Source organism: Hippichthys cyanospilos, chromosome 14 (assembly GCF_059441005.1).
Source record: "Hippichthys cyanospilos isolate Australia breed blue-spotted pipefish chromosome 14, RoL_Hcya_1.0, whole genome shotgun sequence".
Classification (NCBI taxonomy): domain Eukaryota; kingdom Metazoa; phylum Chordata; class Actinopteri; order Syngnathiformes; family Syngnathidae; genus Hippichthys; species Hippichthys cyanospilos.
In genome coordinates this window covers 7,758,872-7,781,152 of record NC_142382.1, presented here as the reverse complement: position 1 = coordinate 7,781,152, position 22,281 = coordinate 7,758,872, and the positions used below count along the sequence as shown (strand labels likewise).

General features: G+C 39.2%; 2 protein-coding genes across 2 annotated transcripts; both read left to right on the top strand.

Moving 5' to 3' along the window:
* The first annotated feature begins 1,050 nt into the window (after positions 1–1,050).
* Positions 1,051–10,164, top strand: LOC148412776 (M1-specific T cell receptor beta chain-like). Its single transcript, XM_088433625.1, has 7 exons — positions 1,051–1,173; positions 1,246–1,653; positions 2,818–3,105; positions 8,149–8,499; positions 8,571–8,588; positions 9,622–9,728; positions 10,091–10,164. The coding sequence occupies exons 1-7, from the start codon at positions 1,119–1,121 to the stop codon at positions 10,118–10,120; spliced, it is 1,257 nt and encodes a 418-aa protein (XP_088289751.1). The 5' UTR covers positions 1,051–1,118; the 3' UTR covers positions 10,121–10,164.
* A 1,584-nt stretch (positions 10,165–11,748) lies between these two features.
* LOC148412775 (uncharacterized) lies at positions 11,749–20,638 on the top strand. The gene is made up of 10 exons (XM_088433568.1): positions 11,749–12,659; positions 14,868–14,934; positions 15,228–15,619; positions 17,212–17,273; positions 17,462–17,542; positions 17,616–17,784; positions 17,852–17,959; positions 19,046–19,094; positions 19,171–19,355; positions 20,462–20,638. The coding sequence occupies exons 3-9, from the start codon at positions 15,263–15,265 to the stop codon at positions 19,308–19,310; spliced, it is 966 nt and encodes a 321-aa protein (XP_088289694.1). The 5' UTR covers positions 11,749–12,659; positions 14,868–14,934; positions 15,228–15,262; the 3' UTR covers positions 19,311–19,355; positions 20,462–20,638.
* Positions 20,639–22,281: the final 1,643 nt, after the last annotated feature.

Sequence of the window (22,281 nt, the reverse complement as noted above, 5' to 3'; positions counted from 1 at the left end):
TATATATATATATACTGTATATATATATATATATATATATATATATATATATATATATATATATATATATATATATATATATATTCACATGTGTGTGTGTGTGTGTGTGTGTGTGTGTGTGTGTGTGTATTAGAGGCTTAAAAAAGCTGGTAGCTGGTTCCTTGACCAATATATCAGCCAACAGTTGAATAAGAACATCGGCCTACACTGGATCAATTCTGTACGTCAACATACATTCTTTTAACACCCAAAGAAAGATTAAAAACAAAGAATTAACTTTAGCGACTTCAACGACTAAATTGAAACAAGGAACTTTAGTTTGTGTCAACATGAGGACAGTAAATTGTCTAACATTAGATACATTTTACTTGAGCTGGCAATGAACGAGTTAATATTGGAAAAATTGTAAAAAGTACTTAAGCGACTCAATTATAATGTATTGTGTGTAAAATGTTTAGTAAAAATGAATCTAAATAAGGTTTTACAAACACTTCAGATTTAACAGACTTGTACTTGATACTTGATTTGGCCACCACAGGAGGGAGCTCATGTTCCACCTTTTTAAAACACCTTATTTGAAGCAACAGGGGGCGCTAAATATCCACGAAAAATCAAGGCGCATTCTGGGTATTTTTTCTGTTAATAAAATAAAGTCTGTCATATCTTTTTCAGTCTACATCAAGTGGAGATTTTGTTTCTGTAGGTTGTACATGAATAGTGATTTAATTCTCAAAAACCTTACTGCTGAAAATGGCTATTTTATGTGTAGGATTCATTGACAAATCCATGATTTCAATTTACAGGGTCTTTAAATTGTACTGTACATGTTAAATTATTATTGTTCCTTTATGTATAAAACAACGTTCTAAAGATAAAATTAAAAAAAAGTTCAATACAAGTGAACAAAACTTGGACATTGATTCTTTCAATTACCACTAGAGGGAGCCTGCATACCACACATTTAGAATCATTGCCTTATACCAGTAGGGGGCGGTAAACTACTTTAAATATTAAGGAGCATTGTGGGTATTGTTCCTCTTGATAAATAGAACTCTGTCAAATTTTCTGGTATTCCGACTGCCTCTTGAAGGATTGGAACATCAAAGTGGAGTTCTCACATGTCAACAAACATGATCACACCAGCGCTTATTTTCATCCTGCTGCAGACCAAAAGTGAGAAACCAGGAAAATCCAGGACTAACATCCCGTGGCATCGCGTAACGCTCCGTGTGTTCTTTCTCACAGCGGCAGCACTAGACGACGTGACGGTGCACCAAACGCCCCAATTCCTCATAAAGAGACTTGAGGAAGGCGCCACCAACGAACTTAGCTGCTATCACAGCATCACGGATTACGACCTCATCCTCTGGTATAAACAACATCGAAACGGCACCATGGAGCTCCTGGGCTACCTCAATCAGAAGTTCCCTGTGGTCGAGGACCTCTTTATAGGAAAGTTCGACTTCAGCGGAGATGGCCGTATGAGGTCCAACCTCAAGATCTTCAACCTGAGCTTAAGCGACAGTGCGATGTATTTTTGTGCAGCTAGCACAGTGCTGCGTATCGGTCCTGCAGCCATCACAAAATTTGCAAGCCACGCTTATCTGGGTTTAATATCAAAACCGACACCTGCGGGGCCCGGCTTCGTCGCTGGTTCCTGAACGTCGGCACAAAAGCACATTGAAGTCAGTCAAATCAGACTGACAGTTAAGTGGCCAAATCTAAGAGTTCTTTAATATCAAAGTCATCTTAGACTTATCTTTGAAAAAAAAAAAATATATCATTTTGAAAAGATGCACATGAAACACAAGGGAAGGATGCTACTTTCCGATTCAAGATTTTATCACATTAAATGTAGCTAGTTCTGATTCAACATATAGAAAATTAGTCACTTCATGAAGGGCTACAGAAATCTGAGAATAATTACTCTTGATAGCCGGAAATCCTGAAGATTTGGGCAATTTCACATTGCCAGCTCAGTATTAGTAAACTCAATCCTAACCCACACACACAGGTTAGTCTTATATCCTAGTGGGGACCATCCCATTCGCACCGTCCTGAATTTGAACTGCTTTGCCTAACCCTTACTCTAAACTCCACTAAAATCCAATTCAAACCTCTAAAATCAAGTCTTGGACCGGTGATACCCACCAAAATGACCCCAGAAAGAAAAGAGGTCCCCACAAAGATGTAAAAACACAGACTATGAGCCCCACCTTCTAACAAAACACAGTTAATACGCAGGTTAGGGTTAGCTGGCCAACATTTTCTTTGGGAATCTACAAAAACAACAAACATAGCACCAATATTCACTGCATTAATCACTCTCGCACTTGATTGTCAATAAATTGTCTATTAATCATTACACCTGTACATGGAACAGATTAATAGCATTTCCCTTCATTTCAATGGGAAAAATGATTTAATGTTTGATTTATGGCCGTGGTCACACAGTAAACTCATATGTTAAGGTGGGACTATACTTGCAAATTCCTGTGAAATTTCTGCGATTTGCAACTGTTCTTGTTCCCTGACTGCCACTGGACTACCGAAACCGTTGTGACTGGCCCAATCGACAGGGGGCGACAAAGCACCCGGCAGCGTTGGATTCTTAGCAAAGATCCGTGTAACTGATGAAGTGACGTTAGGTTTTAATGAGATGGTTTTAAACCGTGACTCAACTGAATCCCTGACGGTTTCTCTTTCGAATCACGACGATGACAACGGCCCTGATTGGATTTTTTCTCTTCTCGCTTCCAAGTAATTATATTCTCAAAGATGGCTAACTGGTCTTCGACGATAGTTTTTGACACGGCGTTTGGCCCGCAGGTCAAGTCGCGGGCGTACGCTTTCACCGGCCTGAGCCCAAAATAGCCCACGTGGAATCCTCGGTGAACTTCCCGTGCAGCCACGACGACAACGGGCAGGACATCATGCTGTGGTACCGCCAAAGCAAAGGCCGCCGCCCGATCGAGCTGCTCGGGTTCAGCCACGTGGGCAACGAGCCCGTCTACAAGCCGGAGATCAAAGATCGCCTGGAGATACGCCGCCGGGACACACAGAGAGGCTCTCTCAGAATTCACTCTGTCAGGGTGTCAGACACAGGTGTGTACTTTTGCGGAACCAGCACACGGTGACACACTAAAGCGACAAGGCGCTCTAAAAAGCCTTGCTATTTAACAGGCTGCCTTCAATGCAGCCAGTCAGGCGAGCGTAGACCTCCTCCAAGGCCAAATTGTTTTGCAACTGTTTGACCTGCAGCGCTACTTGCTTCTTGGGAGGATAACCAAAGCACACCTGCAGCAATTTGAAATCTTAGTTTACCTCGCACGCAAAAAATGAAATCTGAAATTAAATAGAAATGGGGTTTCAAAGAAAATTTACACCTGTAAATGCTGAATGAGGAGGTCAAAGGACCAATCGTGGCAGAGCTTGCAGATGTCACATGACCAAACTCAGAAAATAGGTGAGCCGTGATTGGTCTTTAAGTGAGCCTGAGAAACTGTGATGTCATTTTCAATCGACAGCAAGTGGCAAAATAGCTTTCGATGGATTAAAAACAGGTGAGTTTTGCTGCATAATTCATTTTCCACAAAAGTATGGCGTTATATTTGCGCCACAATCATGAGCACGCACGCAAAAAAACATTTTGAGCGCGGAAAATAAAACTGAGCGAGCGAAAACGGATTTTGAGCGCAGGAAAAAAACTATTGAGCGCGTAATGATAAAAATTTGAGCGAGCGCCGATGGATTTTGAACACAGAAGAAGAAGTTGCACGCTCAAAATTTTTTTTTGCTCGCTCGCTACAGCCCTCCCTCTCTCAACATCGCGTTTTCTCAACATCGAGCTCTCGCTCGCTCAAGTGGTCCTCTGCGTGCGCTCAGTTCTGCTCACACGTTACGTTTGTGCCACAAAACCAGCCAATCAGAGCTTATAAAAGCACAATGATTGACAGCTTGGTATCCAATGAGATTGCTTGTACGTCAATCTGTTGACGCACTCTCGTTTGCCCTGCGTTCACCCGGAAAAGGCAAACGAGAGAATTACTTTGAATATTATTATTATTACTGTATGGTATCATTTGAGAGAACTACCTTGTTAGTTTTGATACAATAATATGAGCTCACCTCCTCCCGCCCAAGTCGATGTGACGCACTCTCGTTTGCTCGTGAACACAACAAGCAATCCGTCTGTGTGAAGGCAGAAACAAGATGAGGGCAACCAATTAGTTTGCCGTTAATGGTGAGTTCATATTTTATGTGCACTTTTTAACAGCCACCCCAACAAAATTGTCAAGTTGACCCCCCTCATAAGATAAATAAAATAAAATACTTTTATGAAGTTCAGTGTAAACATGCTATGAATATAAATAATTGGCAGGTATCAAGATTTCTAAGCATGGATGTAATAATGGCAAGAAAATCAAAGATATCAAAATTTGAATCAACATTTGAATTTGGTGTCCTGGGGAGAAGAACCTGGAAAAAACAAAGGACTCCGGTCCTCGAGGACCAGAGCCGGACGCCTATGTCGAAGAGGACAAGTGTCAAACTCCAGTCCTCAAGGACTGCTATCCTGCATGTTTTCCGGGTGTCTCTCGCCAACACAACTGATTTAAATGATTAGCTTATCAGCAAACTAAGCAGGAGCTTGAAAATCATCATAAACATTTGAATTAGGTGTTTGAGAGAAAATCATTAGAAACATGCAGGATACCGGCCCTCAAGGACTGAAGTTTGACACCCATTCTATAAAACACTGGTGTCCAACTCCAGTCCTCAAGGGCCTGGATGTTTAACGGTTTTCATTTCATTTGGATTTTTTAGACGGAACTGATATAAATGAGTTGTACTACCCTGAATAGATCAAGTTCATTCAACCAAGGTCAATTAACTTGGTCCCAATTTTTGTAATTTAGTTTGATAGAACATAAAAAAAAATTGTTGACCCAATCCTGACTATCAGACTTGCTCAACGCATAAAAGGTTTAATCACAGCATGTGTAAATTCTTTCCATGTGTTTTTTTCCTAAATTCCATTGAAAGAGCAATTCCTTCTAATGATTTCCTAACTGCAATTTGATTAGTCTTTGATGTGTACAAAAACAAAATCTGATTTACGATCTGAATGACGCCAGATGAATAAATGTTACGTCTCCGCGGCAGCCATTTTACAGGCTCTTATTGCTTGAAAAACATCACTTTCGCGCCGACTTCCCAGAGTGTTTCTTAGCTTCCACACAGGTGTCGTTGCTCAGACGAGACTTTGAGATATGATCTGTTTTGTGGCTGACAAGCATGGGAAAAACTGTGCTGTGTTTTTGAGCAAAGCGTTAACACCGTGGGTACAGGGTTACACGGTGCTACAAGCTCGTTGAGGGGCTGTACAAAAACCTCCCAACTTATCTCGGAGGGACTTATGTTAGTTTTTGATCAGCTTTTTACTTTTGCTGAAGAGTTATTGTATTTTTGTGTTATTACTTGTGGAGGAACAAAACATGGACCTTTTCAGGCATTTTTTAGGCCATTTTAAAGCATTTTTACTCTCTGGATAGTCTTCTTTTAACCTGCCAATGTGGAGTTTATTTTGTTTTTCTGATTTTAGGTGCTTTTGGGTGCGTTTGTCAAATCTATAGTCATGACCTGTTGAGACTTTTTGTCCATTTCATCATGCTAGAGAAGTGTACCAAACAACATGTTTGATAATTGAAAGGCAAAATTGTTTGGAGAGGGCACAACTAAAAAAAAAAATGGCTACTGCAAGACATAACTCGAAAGTCCCAGGGGCAAAACGAAGGAAGCATTCAGGCTGAAGTGGGAGCACCGTGTAACTATGGCCAGCCTGCGCACTTTGGACCAGGGAGCAAATTTACAGTTTTAGGTAAATACATCCACGTTTAACAATAGTCACATATAATCTCAGTATGCTTTTTAGTGTCAAGAGTTTCCAAAAGATTTTGGGTAAGGAGTCGGAAGTCGAATTTCAAAACTTCTCTGAACAGGGTACAAAATGTGAATGTTTTCAGCAGAAAAGATATGAATCATATTCCTTGCTATACCAGAAGTTAAACTTGAGTACAGCAAACAGAGTGCAAAATGCAGGTGTCATTTACTAGCTGACATATTGAAAGTGTTGGCGCAAAGCACCTGCGCACTGTGCCACCAAAGCTTCGGAGTTTCATTTTGACAGTGGAACAATGCTAAGCGTGCTAGGTAAGCAATGATCATTATTATTATTATTAATTTCCTGTCATGATTGTTGGGCTGCATTCAGAAGATAACTCTGGGAATATGAAAAAGTTCCCAAAGTTTAGACATGGAAAATTGATAATAGTAAATTGTAAAGATGTTGTAGTAAAATAACAAGATTTTATTTTATTGAAATGATTAACACATTCAATCCCAAAGACATATTTAAACATTTTTACAGAATTCATTCAAATCACAAGTACTTAATTTACAGTATTCTATTTATTAATTCACTTTTTATGGTAATGAATGGTCTGAAAATAGCTGTCAATAAATAATTTAAAAGTCTTGGTTTAGTGTCTTTAAGAGTTTTAGTCACAGTGTTAGGTCACCGTGCTATACATACAGCATAGCTTACTTCGGACCGGGAACTAAATTGACTGTCTTAGGTAAGAAGTAATAAAAATTTCAATGTTTCTAATTTTGAGTATGCATTTTTAAGTATTTATTTTGGCCATGAATGCAGCACTCTATCTACTGTCTGTAACTGCTGAGTTGTTGCAGTGCTCTTGAGTAAAATATTCTCAAATGTGGCCATTACTATACTGTGAACTTACAGTGAATTATTTCAAAGTCAAGTCAAAGTCAAAGTCAAGTTTATTGTCAATTTCTTCACATGTGCTTAACATACAAAGGAATCGAAATAGCGTTTCTCACTATCCTCTGCGTTTGTGATGTAGTAGCAGAGTGAATCCAGTATTATTTTAAAGTTGTCCACTTCTGAGTCATGTGACAAAAGGAAGTGAACACCGCTGCATTAAAAGAAACATTGAGTACATTTAAAGTTAGCACAATATATTTTAAACTCCATGTTTACAAATCCTACTAGTTGCATGCAAAAAAAAATGTATGGAACGTTAAAGGACTGAGTTTTGTTTCAAAGTTGAAATTTAGTAGCAAACTGACATTGAAATGAAACTACATTGTCAACTATAAAAACAATTTGACAGATTTTCTGTAACCTAAGTCTTCTTCTGGCAGATATGTCTATCAAATTTTATTTTGCAAATTAAAAATGGCTTCCGGGCCACATTTATTTTATAATAGTTATTTCCAGTCAGCTAAAGTAGCGACAACAAAGCAAACGTGTCAGACTTCCTGTGCTATTCCTTGCATGGCTATCTGAGACATTTTGTGGTTCTAGTCATGGCAACGAGTAGAAATTTTCAGATCGCAAAATGGAACTGTCGTTGGTTGCTGAATTTATTTTTGCCTTTTTTATTCATGGTACACAGCTAACAGAAACTAATGTTAGCAGCCGCCACATCTATCTTCCCATTATTATAATTGTTATTTTTTTCGTGAGCTGTTTTTGACTCGTTCTTTTGCAGCTCTCATTTTGGGGGGGGTGTAATTCCACTCTTGGCCACTAGTTTGACACTGTATATTTGATGAAGAATGGAAACAGGAAGTATTTCCTAGCAGCCTAGTTTTTGATGAACATATTTACACAAACCTCTTCAATCATATTTTTTACACCTACAAAAAAGATTTGCAGGTTAATTTTATTACTGAATGCACATCATTGGACATGATTATTTATAATAATCAATTTTAGTTTATAAGATAGCCATGTTTATATCCCTGTTTTATTATGAAGATTTGACTTGCTGTTCAACTATGTTCATCACTTCAGAGATGTAAACAGAGGGATTGGTAAACTCCACCTGTACAGTATTTTTGTGTTATTTGGAGCTCGTGGTACAGTATTTGTATTGAAATGTCTCTGCATTTTTTAAAGCATCCCTAAAAACATTTTAAAAATCAATTCCTGTCAATACTATGCTGCAAGGTAAAACGTCAACTGTTGAATTTTTACAAACAATCCAAAGCAAATTCTTAGCCAAGCGAACCAAACAAGGCTGTTTTTTGGTGATCAGTAAGTTTTGGGTCTTACAGAACCGGGTCGCGAGCCCACGAAACCAACAGTCACCTTGTTCCCGCCTTCGCCGAAGGAGTGCCACAACGACAAGGAGAAGCGCAGGCTTAAGAAGACGTTGGTGTGCGCCGCCACTGGCTTCTTCCCGGACCACGTGGCCGTGTCCTGGCAAGTGGATGGGCATGATATCACCACAGGTGTGGCCACAGATGCCAACGCCCTGCTGGACGGCGTCTTCTACAAGATGACCAGTAGGCTTCGGGTGCAGGCAGATTTCTGGTTCACGCCTGGTAGAGCCTTTACCTGCACGGTCAGCTTCTTTTATGGCAAAAACACCAGCCTACATACAAAAACTCTGTACGGCATTGAAGGTAAAATGGGTAGAGCAGCACCAGATCCAGATGTCATAGATGCTTTATTAACTCAAAATGTATTCCATTAGGTGAAAAAGCGACAAGAGGTAAGCACAGCTTATAGTCCTATGGGCATATTTGAATAATTGCATGACTACAAGCCATTTCAACATGACTTCACACCTATTTCTACAAGCAAGTTACAAACACAATTAACACCATATTAAATTTTTAATTAAATAATACAATATATTACTCTATATATTATTTATATACTATACTATAAACTACGATAAAAAAATGCCTGTAACACTAAGTCAGATTTGATAGTTTTGTTCAACAATGGCATTTCACAGGCAAAAAATCGTATTAAATAATCAAAATAAGCTATTACAAGTCTTTTAAACATAATACTTTTACTTAGTTTATTTTACTCAAATATAAGTAATATAAAAAGTATATATATATATATATATATATACATATATATATATATATATATATATATATATATATATATATATATATATATACACACACACCTACACATTATACATTTACATATGATATCGTATTAAGGCCTTGAAAAGTCTTCAAAACACTACAAGTTTTTCTTTCCATTCATGTCAGCTATAGTCAAGTACTTTTCCGCTACCTGAAAGTATAATGTTGCCTTATTTATTGTTACAAATATTACGACATGGGTGTGTATCAGAGGTTCTCAAATGGGGGTGCTTGGAGGCACTTCAAGGGGTACGTGAAGGTTTAACAGAGTCTGGAGGTATTAACTCATTTAATAATTTTAAATGCAGAAACTGTACTTTTTTCAAATTAAGAGCAAATGAATTGAAACAGGACATAACTTATTAAATTGTGTTTTCTCTGCGAATGTTTTATGCCTTCATGTTGTTAAATTTAATCCCTGATGCACACCGTGATTAATTATAATTTAATGTATTCATTTTTAATGAAAAACGATCTAAAACTTACACAGTGTCACTTTAAAGCTTTTTTTCCAACCAAAAATGTTTTGGTTCAGGGTTACTTAGTTAAAAATATATTTCACAGGGGGTATATTGTTGAAAAAGATTGACAACCACTGGTATATATGTATAACTAAATCTTATTGGTCTTGTGCAGAGGCATATTTGAGGGTGGCGCAGAGTGCAAAGCTGTCCTATGTCGTCCTCCTGGTTAAGAGCATCATCTATGCGTCTTTTGTCATCTTCTTGCTATGGAAACGTAAGGTTGGTACTTAAAACCTTGTAAAGAAACAGACAGTCTGCCATTTTGGTTTGAAGCAGCCATTTTAGTTCTGTAGAACCCTCCTTAATCTCTCTCTCTCTCTCTTTTTTTTGGAAGTCAACCCTCAACGCTTTTTTCACTTCCCAGCATAAAATTATTTATTCCTGCCTACATAGACCCACAAAAAAGTTGCAGAAAAATAAATGAAGGATGATTATGAATGATTATTTTAAAGCTACAAGTTTACAGTTACAAGAGCCATTTTCTTTTTACTGCTTTTATGGAATTAGTCCAACTGCTACCAAATTTGAGCCACACATAGTAGTTAAAATGATATCTCTAAATTTTGTTCTTTTTGTTTCAGGGTCACTACACGAAGCTGAGCCCCTCGTAGCTGCCGTAAAAGAGCATGGTGCAAATAAAGCCCAAAAAAATGCATTGTGGCTGTAATGTGTTGCATGTGCAAAGTATCTACGTGTCAGCTCCAGAACCAGACACTGTTGTTTTGAAAAGTGTTGTTCTTGTTGAGTCAAACAAGGTTACAGACTTTAACGGGATGTGGTCAGGGTTGCTCACAGTGCTAGGAAACGAAAAAGCATAAACTTTCCGCTTCACCACAACCTTTGGCTTTGCACACTGCACCTGCATACACCTCTTAGCAATGTGCAAAATTGCAATTCTACTTGACTTGCACATAAATGAGTTTGCATATCATTGTTCTTATTTGCTCCCTTGCCAAACTAATTAATACATTGCCGTAAGAATTAAAAACAAAAACATACAGTACAAAGTAATAAATTGAACTTGTTCAAGTTGATTATTGCTTGTTGTGTTTTATTAGCTTAACGGCTACAGTGATTACAAATGGAAATAGAAAGCACCAGTCAAAAGTTTGGAAACACACTCCATTTCAAGGTGTTTACATTTTTAGAATTTCCCACAACGTACATTATAAAAAAATATTGATTGAATTGTTTGATAAACAATTTAAAAAACTCAAAATAGAATGTTTGATAAAAACAGATTCTTCAAAGAAGGATTTCTTTCAAAGAAGGATTCTTCAAACAAGGTGCAGCTGAAACAGTGTGGTACATAAAATATTTAAAATAAAGTCTTTAATATGCGTTTATTTAAGAAGTACTCAGAGTGCTTCACGGGTTCCATTTTCTCGAAACAAAAAGAAACATGCCTTATTTGAATTTAACATTTCGCCCTTTTAGTACTTCCGTAAGTGTACGGCGACGAAATATAACTTTTTTTTCCACATTGTTTTCCTATTTTGTCGCCATCTAGTGGCCAATAGAGGGAATTTTCTTTCACGCTCACGGGAATCGGTCGTTGTACTAAAACGTCACTTATTGGATGCGTTTGTTCATTACAAGTCTGTAAGAATGTACAGACTCCAAAAGAAAAAAAAAGGCAAAAGTTTTGAACCTATGGCTTCAAAGAGATTTATCAGCTGTATGTAGAGTCCTTGACTGGTTTTGAATTTCCTTGCTCTCATTTTCTTTTGAAATCGCTTGCTCTCATTTTGTAAATGTTTGTCTATCTGAAAAGTTAAGAATAACACGTTTATAAATGCGGGTAAGGAAGCAAGTACTGTACAATCATCAAGGAGAAAAAAAAAACACCCTCTTAAATTGATCATAAATAAAACGTTACATTTATTTAGAGGTTTGTAAACAATATCAGTCACGGAAATTAATATAGTATACCAAAATATTTTCACTTTTCTTGTTTTTTTGAGTTTAGTTTGTACGTTGATAATATTAATTGTCTATATCTAGAAGGATGACTTGGTTACTTGAATTATGCATTTCATAATAATACCAAAAAAAAAGACAGCGCATAGTCGAACGTCATTACCGTCAATACCGAGTCACCCTTTTATATTGAGACGTCAACGTTTGTAAAACTTTCTTAAGCTTAGTTTAGTGCACGTCATAAAAGGCCAACGTTATTCATCGCAAACCTACCTTCATTTGTGCAAGTTGACCTAGCGTGATGCAATATCGTTACTATAATCTAAAAAGAAAACACGATGAATAAATACAGAATACGAAAGTGGTTTTTAACAAATTAATGTAATGGTAGCGTCAGCTAGCTACGCACAACTGGACCAACGTAGCCAGCATTATGCTCATACAGTTGCAGAGGACCGCACAGAAACCGGACCAACATGGCCGCCGTAGCGCCTCATTGTACACGGCAGCAGGTGAAGGCCGGGGTCATTATGGCTTTCTCACCGGACCAGCATGGCCGCCGTGGCGGGCTCTTTGTAGATTTACGGCAAAGAAATTGTGCATACGTGACTGACTGTTATTAAGGCTCATCGTATACGAGCGTAGGCGTTTGCCAAATGTAATACTGTACATTGTTCAATTAAACATATTGGTTTAATGAGCCTTTCCACTTTAAACTCACTTTCGAACAAGAGTGTATGAAATGATGCGGATTGAAAGAGCTGCTGAATGAGACAGAATTAGAATAGACGTGAACAACGATGAAATTGCTTAAAAAAAAAGCCAGCGAGGCTAACGACGTGCTAGCAATTAGCATTTAGCTGCTAGCTAACGCTCACGCCAAACTTTATGAAGTTATTTTATCTGTAACTGTATTTTAGCTGTAATCGTCAACAAAATGAAGACCGCAACTTTTTCGGGTAGGAATGACGTGTTCTGGCACACTTTTTTTTCCCCCCAGTGTTCCGCTAGGAACTATACTCGACCAAATTTAAATAGGGAATCTTTAAAACTAAAGGTCAGGTGACATAACAAAGAGCTTTGATGACTTTCAAGAAGCTTTTCAGGCTCATTTTGTCCTACCACGTTTGTGGGTGGACGTCCACGCTTCTCGCCAAGCAAGTCCGGAAGCTTTTCCACTTACTCTCAGGACTCCTCAGGACCGGGGAGGAATCTGGAGAGATCCATCCGGTGAGTGCCACAAGCAGGTGCAATATACGTTTCCACTCACACACTACAAATTCTACGTAACTACTTATTTATTATGCAGATACAACATTTTTGATACATTTTATATTGAAGTGGCGTGGGCGGAACTTTTAATATTCCAGTTTGGTTTTAATACAACTGGTCTGGGCTTAGTTGCTGTTCACAGATCTTGGGGAGATCTTAGGGGGTCTTAACTTAGTGACTGACAGTCCATTTAAAATGGATTTTTAATTTGTATAGATATCAATGCTTAACTTATTCACCACCAGCAAAGGAGAAAAGGATCTTCTGTTTTCTTCAGTGTTAAAGAATGGTCAATGTCATTTATATTTCTGATTTGAATATAGCCAGATCTGTGCTCGTTTCCTGTTTACGGATCTTGTGTTGGAAGTATTTTTGGGGGACTTCTATTGGTGTGGTTAATACTTCAGATTTTATTGCAGCCAATTAGTGTGTGTGGGACTTATAATGTGATGGTTCAGATTTCTGATTTTAATAGTTATTAAATAGGAATATGAGTGTGGGATTTTAATAGTTATTAAATTGGAATGTGTGGGGGGGATTTTAATAGTTATTAAGGAATGTTTGTGGGACATTTTAATACAGGTCTTGTATCGGAGTATGTGTTTTTATGTAGTGGTTTATGTTTCTGATTTCATTTGAGCTTTTCTGGGCTTTCACTGTTCACATTATAACTGGTACAGCAATATATCTGCATATCTGTTCCATTGGCAGTGGAGTAGGTTCAAGCTTTTGTTTAGGATCTCATGATAAATCAAAAAACATTGATTGTGTAGTGGTTCACATTAGTGATTTTGAAAGAAGCTGGTGTGGCCAAAATTCCCATTCTCGTGACTTGTATTTGCATTTGTTTGCATATGTTAATGTAGTGGATTTGATTATTACTTCGTGGAGGGCTTAATTTTGGGGGTTAAAAAGTGAGTGATACTGCTCTTTGTAAACGTTATTTTCAAGATATAATATGATATAGGGGTTAGGGGTGGGCGATATGACGATATTAAACTGTCTTAAGAAATGTAGTACTGACGGTCGGACATTCTGTCAAATCTTTTTCCCCACTTTTTTAACTAACGATGCAAAGCATTCCCGCACAGTTTGACCATCTTTTCACGTCCAACAAGTGACATCAACACTACGGAACGTGTTCAGTCACTCGAAAAAAATGCGTCCCAGAAAAGGAGCAAAGAAAGCTTAAAAACATGTCATGGTCCTCTAAACAGCCCCTCCTCACATAAACGTTCACATAACTCGACAGGAATTGACGGAATAGTATACCAAGCTTTTCACTCTGTGAAATATTTGTCCCATTCAAACTGTCAGGATGAATTTAAAAAAAAAACAAAAAAACGTTTTTGATCTATGTTACGAGCTGATGAATTGTAACGTTTTTCTTGCAACACCGCGAGGGGGTGATATATGTATGTAACAACAATTCAAACTTACATATATCTAAATCAACTGGCTAAAAAGTCCGACGTTTGTTGCCTTTTTTTCCCTATTGCATTTTACTTAAGCTTCCAGCAGCAATAGTTTTAATACGGAGTTAATACCAGCCAAGTTTTGTGCAGTTTAAGACATTTGCTATTTTAATTGTTTTACTATCTGAAAACAGAACTGACTGAATACTTAATTCATGTATGATCAATATATATTTATTACTAGTTAAACAATTTGGATAAAATCCAAATTGTGATCTCATTTTAAATCTTGATGTTAAATGGTTGCAATATTTCCCACCCCTACAAGTATTCCTGTAAAAAATGTAGCTTACAGAATGGTGTATTATGTAAAAAAAAAAAAAGTAACTCACACTATTAAAAGACTGACCAGTTAAAACCATGTATTGCACAAATTTTAAACAGAAATCGTGCAATTTTGTAAAAAAAAAAAAAATGTTCACTAGGCTTGATTTATTTTAATGAATATTTATGTATAAGGTGTGTATGAAAAGTTTTAAGCATCAGAAAAAGGATAAAAGATTTTTGATCATTTCTCAACATTGTTCCCGTCACGGACTGAACCTTTTCTCCAAGGGCGCTGAAGCGCTTTTATCCCTAGTGTAGAAGAGACTCTTGTTTTGGTCATGCATCACCACTTTTTATACATAATGCTTAAAACTGTTCATATACTCCATGTAATGTACATGTATATTTTACTTTTATTATCTAGTGTCTGGATAATTTGAAGTTGTCGAAGTGGACGCTTAAAAGGCTGCAAGGCTGCAAGTCAGTGTTATGTAAGTTAACAACTCTTGCTGTATTCAACTCTTGATCTCTTCCTCGCCTTTCATATTCATTTATAAGGTCAAAGTTCTTTGTACACTTAATGTGTAAATTTGCTGTTGTACAAATTGCTTGTGTTTAAAAAAAATGCTTTAAAAACTTATCAGGTATGTTGCAGTATTGATGTGGAAAATGTAAACTCACAACTATGCTAACTTTTCTCAATTCCCATTCAAAGGCTTATGTAAAATCACAATTATGCTTCTTATTCTCAATCCCCATCCAATGAGTTGTTGTGCTGTTCCAGGAGATTTAGGGGCTCGGCAGTCAGGAGTGAACAGCATGGAGCACCTTCAACCGCTGGCCACCGACGAGGACGGCAAGTGGGACAAGCTGCTGGACAACATCCTGAAATCGACCGACGCCATCCTTTGGGGCAATGGGTCTGCCAGCGCCCCCCTGCCGCAGACGGCTGCGTCTTTTAAAGAAGAAGCCCCTCCTGTGCCCGTTACGACTGCAGCCAGTGAGACCAACGGGATGACAGACTTGCTGCCCTTGGGCGCCGGTCGAGACCACCTGGAGCTGCTGATGGACGGGCAGTCCCCGGAGATGGAGGATGAACTCTCCAATGTGCTGGATGACTTTTGGTTGCCCGACTACCTGGGTGGCCAACCGGGCCCCATTAACATCCAAGACCAGGTAACCTTGACCCCTTTCACGCTGTCCTGCATTTGCTATGGCTCCGATACTAGGAGGAAAAAAAAAAAGCGCTCATCAGGTACAGTAATCATGCAAAAACATTTGGGTTAAACGTAACCCAAATGGGGCAAAATGAAGGGGTCAAAAACAACCCTAATGGGTCAGAAAGGTCATACTATTTGGAATGCACATCTAATCCAAAAAATGGATCAAATGACACAGCCTCATTCTCAAAAAAGTGCTCAAATACTGACAAAAAAGGACAGACCTGCTATGTGGATCCATTAGACCCAACAATAAAAAAACTGATCCACAAAGGTAAGTTTGGTCCAACTTTTCTGTTTTTTTTTACCTAACACCCCCCCCCCCCCCCAAATTGATTGTTTTTGCATTGTTATGTATAATAAATATTTGTCATATGACAATGATTATAATTTGTTCAATAGATGCATTTTTATAATGTTTGTAAGGCACATGCCTATTATTCATATCTATGAATGAAACGCACCACATGTCCCGGGAGCTTAATCTGTCTGCCTGTGCGCCTCCCGTCGAATCCACCAAATTTGCATTATATCACCGACGGCACAAAATAGATAGCTTTAGGTGGTCTAAAATGTTGTCTAGTTTTGGCTACAAAATTGCAAGATGCGCCATAGGTGTGGAGTACAGTTGCTCCAGAACGCCTGTTGGTGTCTGCCCGCCTGCAAATGCGCAGCGAGGTCTACCAAATAAGGCAAGCTAGAAATGCTTTAACACGATATTGAAGATGTGCTTCTATTTAGACCAGTGCTTCTCGATTATATCTTGCCAAGTCCCTCCCACCCCAGGAGAGAGAGAACTTTACACACCCCCGAAGCGCTGACTATAAATAAAATCTTTAAAAAATTGTGTAAGTATACCTAAACCTGCATCCTTTTTAACATTTACGAAAAAAACTATAAATCAACTTTAAACAACTGTTAATAATTTTTATAGTATTTATATACTAAAACAGACTATTCACTATTTGTATTTTGGGCAACTTAAAATTCAGATTTAATCATGGCAAGAACACAAGCTAAAACTAAGTGGCCATCAGTAATAAATTGAGGTGGTCTAACTAAAATAACTGTTTTGATATGTGCTCTTTGAAACATGTTTTTTCCTCCATTAGAGATTGTGTGCCATCTTGTAGAGATTGTGTGCCATCTTGTAGAAAGTTAAAACGTTTCAGAAAGGGCAGAAAAGGCAATGAAACGCTTTTAAAATAGGTTTCACAAATTAAACTTTTTTAAATTTGTTAAAACAGTGCAAATAATTACGATTAAAACACTTAATGGAGCAAATTTCAAGCACAACATGTCTAGAAAATGTTGCAGTGTGGCTGTGCCTTTAAGCAGCGGGGCCAGTTGAGTGACGTGTGACATCTATGTGTGAGCTGTGGCCGACAGCAGCATTGTTACAATTCTACAGAACACTAGGCGAAAAGGCGAGTCATTAATGTGGCGCGACAGGGACTTATGGCAAGTGTTCACACAATCTTCCTTGGAGTGGACATCTGGTTTCCTTGCAAAGATTCTCGTGCGTGTGTGCATACGTTGTCTCCCCAGGACGACAACGTCATGGTGATGCCGATGCACGATGCCGCAAACCAACCTTTTCTTGGAAGGCTGTAAGTGACTGACACATCACATAACGCTGTTAGGAAAGTTTGATTTACTTTCTGGAAAAAAGGCATTTTACAGTATATTGAATTTTTACTTGTGTGACCATTTGAAGTTTTAATTTTCATATAAGCTATCTTATTTTTATTTGACTTTTGTTTACAATTTCTAAAGCTGGTGTTTGTGTGTGTGTAAGCACGTGTAGTAATGGTGATGTGTGTGGTGCATCCTCTTCATCTGACTCCATGGACCCCCCAACAGATGTGTCTCAGAACATGTAAGAATAAAACAAAAACAAAGGCAAAACCGACTTTTGCATTGCTCTTATTGTGTATTTGTATGTTTGCAAGTACTGGTAAAAGCGAAAGTTACAGCCACAGCCAGCAGGAAGCCGACAGGCCGTACATCAAGAAGCCGCCCAACGCCTTCATGCTGTTCCGCAAAGAGCAGAGTCCCAACGTTGTCGCGCGATACAACATCACCAACTCGGCGGCCGTCAATAAAATCCTGGGAAAGATGGTAAAGTATCCGATTGTCCTGTAGCGCTAAATCACGTCAGGGGGTTAACTTCTTTTGATCGCCGCAGTGGAAAGACATGCCTAAAAAGCAGCAAGCCAGATATTACCAACAAGCCGAAGAGCACAAAATCCTCCATAGCCTGCAGCATCCGGACTGGTCCTGCACAGAAAACTATGTAAGACCTAATACCCTAACTCATTCAGCATCAGCCTATTTTAGACACTCCAAGCCCCTTAACTCATTCAGCATCAGCCTATTTTAGACACTCCAAGCCCAACACAAAAAACGAGGGAAAATGATGTCTATTCTGGCCTCCCTGCTGTGTATGTTTTGTGCACTTTAGCAGGTTGCTAAAATATAGTCAAAAAAGATGTCAAGTGTGCATGCTTCAAGCTCTCTAGGGGCTATGTCCAACTCATTTCCGCATTTGGCATGTGAGGAGGACAACATTCTACACAGCTGGGGGGACCAGATTCAGCCCCACAGCAACTAACTTGACCTTTTTCAAATCTTAGAATTTCAAATTGTTGTGCATAATATTTGCTACCAACTGTTATATTTTTCCTCAAACATCAACCTTATGCAACTATTTACAAAACTAACTATTACGTCTGTTTTTATAGCGGTTATCCTCACAAGGGTTGCAGGCTTGCAGGCTTGCTGGGATCTATCCCAGCTGACTTTGAGAAGGAGGCGGGTTACACCCTGACTGGTTGCCAGCCAATCACAGGGCCAGGAAGCCAAAATAACTTCCCACGCCCATTGACAGCCAAGGACAATTAAGTCCTATTCATGCATGTTTTTGAAGTGTGGGAGTAAGCTGAGCTCTCACTAAGTAACCTTTTTAAAATACAAACTCAAAATTCATTGCTCAGAAATATCCTTTTTTTTTTAAATTGGTCTGTGTGAAACCCCAAGATTTTTACAGCTCTTTCATAAATCTGACTTAATTTTAAAAATAGAGAAATATTAGTACAATTTTTCTTGGAAAATAAACTAATAAAAATTGAAATATTAGTACATTTTTTCTTGGAAAATAAACTAATAGAATAAAATCCTGATATATATATATATATATATATATATATATATATATATATATATATATATATACTCTATTTTTTTAAAGGGGTGTTAAATATGCATATGGATGTACAGTATTTAATGCATGTTGTCCTTTTTGATGTATTTAACAGTTCGTTCTTTTGCACTTGGATGACAGTACACTTCGACATTCTTGAAAAAAGCTTCTGTGTGTTAGGGCAAGAAGAGGAAGCGCGATCGGAGCAGGCACAGCGCCAGCGGTCCAAGTAAGTCACGTGACCTGCCTCTTGTAGCACAACGTGCACACCCGCGTCAACACGTTGATTTCCATGCCATGCAAAGAGTCACTGGAGGACGTGGCCCCGGTGATGGGGTGTTGCGGCGGCATGGGGCACTCCCCAGGCGAGGACGCGCTGTGCCGTCACTACCACAAGAGCGTGGTGGGGGAGACGCACACATATGCGCACACGCGTGGCTGTTGATCACACCTTCGATCGGGTTCACGCTCCCCCTGACCGGACTATTAGGTACCACTGCACAAACAGTAACCCGCTCAAATATGTTCCTTAAGAATTTTGTTTCTACATAAATACGCACAGTTAACGTCCAAATTCAAAAGATCAAACGTATTTGAAAAAGTACAGTACAATAAATTCAAAAGATCAAACGTATTTGAAAAAGTACAGAACATTATGAACTCCCACCCATATTTCATTTGTTACATTTAATGCCACTGTTGGCCACAAGATGGCGGCACGCGTTCACAATTTGGACTACATGTACAGAACGTTATGAACTCCCACCCATATTTCATTTGTTACATTTAATGCCACTGTTGGCCACAAGATGGCGGCACGCGTACGCAATTTGGACTACATGTACAGAACATTATGAACTCCCACCCATATTTCATTTGTTACATTTAATGCCACTGTTGGCCACAAGATGGCGGCACGCGTTCACAATTTGGACTACATGTACAGAACGTTATGAACTCCCACCCATATTTCATTTGTTACATTTAATGGCACTGTTGGCCACAAGATGGCGGCAGGCGTACACAATTTGGACTACATTTAAAAGGACGGTTCAGTATTCATGCCGACAGAAGATGATGCCTGTCGGTGATTTATAATAAATGTACATATTTGGGCGTGATTATCAATGATTTGTATAGCTAGATGACAAGCGTGTAAGAAAGAGCATCAATCACTATCGAATAGCAAAGTATGTGCAGTATTTTATCATGTGATATTTATACAATACAAGAAAATGAGAATGTCAAAGTACGTTTCAGGGTTTCAAAGTAAGAATTGAAATTTTGGGTAGTACCTCAGGGATTTGAACTCAGGGATTCATTGAAGAATTTTAGACAAATGGGTATTTCAAGTCTAGTAACGTTTGAAATTAGAGGTGGGGTTAGAGGTTAACTGGGGTAACAATGTAAGGTTCAAAACTCAATAGGATTTAAAGCTAAGGTTTCAAATCAGGGTTTGAAACTGGTTTGGGTTTTAAAGTACGGTAATAATGAGGTTAGGCTTTCTGGAGTATTAAACAAGAAGCTGAACTACTGAAAGGAAAACTCTGTGTGTGTGTGTGTGTGTGTGTGCGTGTGCATGTCGTGTGTATGAAGAGGAGCCAGGGCACAGGTCAGGAGGAGGGCACTCGGGTCAGAGGCATATTGACGAGTGGCGCTAGGAACGGAGCCGAACAGCGGTGGTGTCCTGACTGTTGTTCTGTGAGGAGACTAACATGGCGTCTGCCGGAACCAAGGAAAGAATGAATAAAACTATTTTCATAGGCCACTCAATACCTGTTCATTATATGGAGCACTTGAAAACACGGTCTAAGTTTTTTAGATTTAAAAAAAAGTTCCAGTTTTAAAAATGCTCTTTAAAAATGTTCACATTCATTTTATCCCAAAAATGTATTTTATACATGTTTACAGTCCAGACATTCAATCCCAAGTACTTTTTTTTTAACGTAAAATCAGGGCAAAAAAAGTATCAAAATAAGTAAAAGTGCATGGGATGGAATGTCTTAAGACTTTTGAAAGACGGTAAAAACACTACTTTCGAGATTGCGTGAGCTATTGTCTGTTGACGTTGACGGCTGTGCTCAGTATGGGTTCTGTTCATGCCTTTTCACATCAATGGGGCTCAATGTGTTGGTGTGTATTTCATCAAGGTTCTCATTGAGTTATGAGAAAAGTTCCTTAAGGAACAGGATGGCCCTTCCAGCCCACTAGTTCTGCCCCTGCAGAATTGTGCCACCTTGCGGAATGTGGCTGGGGGTCTCACTTGTGTCTCTACTCCCCTCAAATAATGTTGCCAAGCGTCAGCATCTTTGTCGTCTGTCTGCTGCGCGGCGTTGCCGGTGAGAATTGGCGTATTGTTAACTGACAATGGTGACTATGTAAGCACGCATTGATTGCTTCCAGGTGATGACAAGGGCGTTCGCCAGGTCTCAGATTTGCTGGTCCAACCCGGTTTTCCCGCCCGCGTGCACTGCAGCCACGGCCTGGATGGCACCTTCTTGTTCATGACCTGGTACCGGAAGACCCCGGCGGAGAGCTTGACGCACATCCTCGGCACCGTGCCCTACTTGAGCCGACCCGAATTTGGAAAACTTGATCCTGGCCACTTCTGGGCCGAGCAGACGGAGGTCGACGCCGGGTACTTGACGGTGAAAAAGCCGCGGGCGAACGACACCGGAGTTTACTGGTGCGCCGTCGGCACGCATCACGGCGATGCGACACTTAGCGAGGCCTCTCCCAAAATGAATGACATACTTGAAGTGATGCCAACCTCACACCATGCTAACTTTGCCGCAACCTGAGGGCATCCTGACCTCAAAGCAGCTTAACAGCATGCAGCTTTGGTTAGACGGGAGCGTTCACATTCAAATGTAGTTGCAAGAATATCTTCACGTATGGATATCTAAGCCTCGCTGGCTTGCTGGTGGTCATCCTAACTCTGGGCAGTAGGTGGGGTACACGACCTACTGAGGGCAAAGTGTCAACCTACAAAGCATATTTTGGTATTGTGTGTTGTGTGGGGGGGATGAGAACACAGGTAGGCCACAACATAATATCTGCATTTGTCAAAATTGTATATGGTTCTCAAAAAAAACCGACAGTGGACCATCGTAGCTATAACATGCTTGGTTAAGCATACCCCCCTCCAACGCGCACACACAGTCGCCTTAATACCAAATGTGGGAAAACCAGGTCCAGAAAGATGAGCTGCTTAACCTGCCAGTAAATGGAAGCGCCTGTGGCCAAATCCAAACTGGCGGGGTTTTAGTTAACCTCCGGAAATTCCCATCACCAATACATAAATGCTGTCTTTACTCATATCATTTTGGTTAATCCTTACCAAAATGCGTGAGTGGTGAAGAAAAACCCTGCATGGCCTGTTTGAAGTAATCTGCAACGTCTGCAGAAGCTGGATC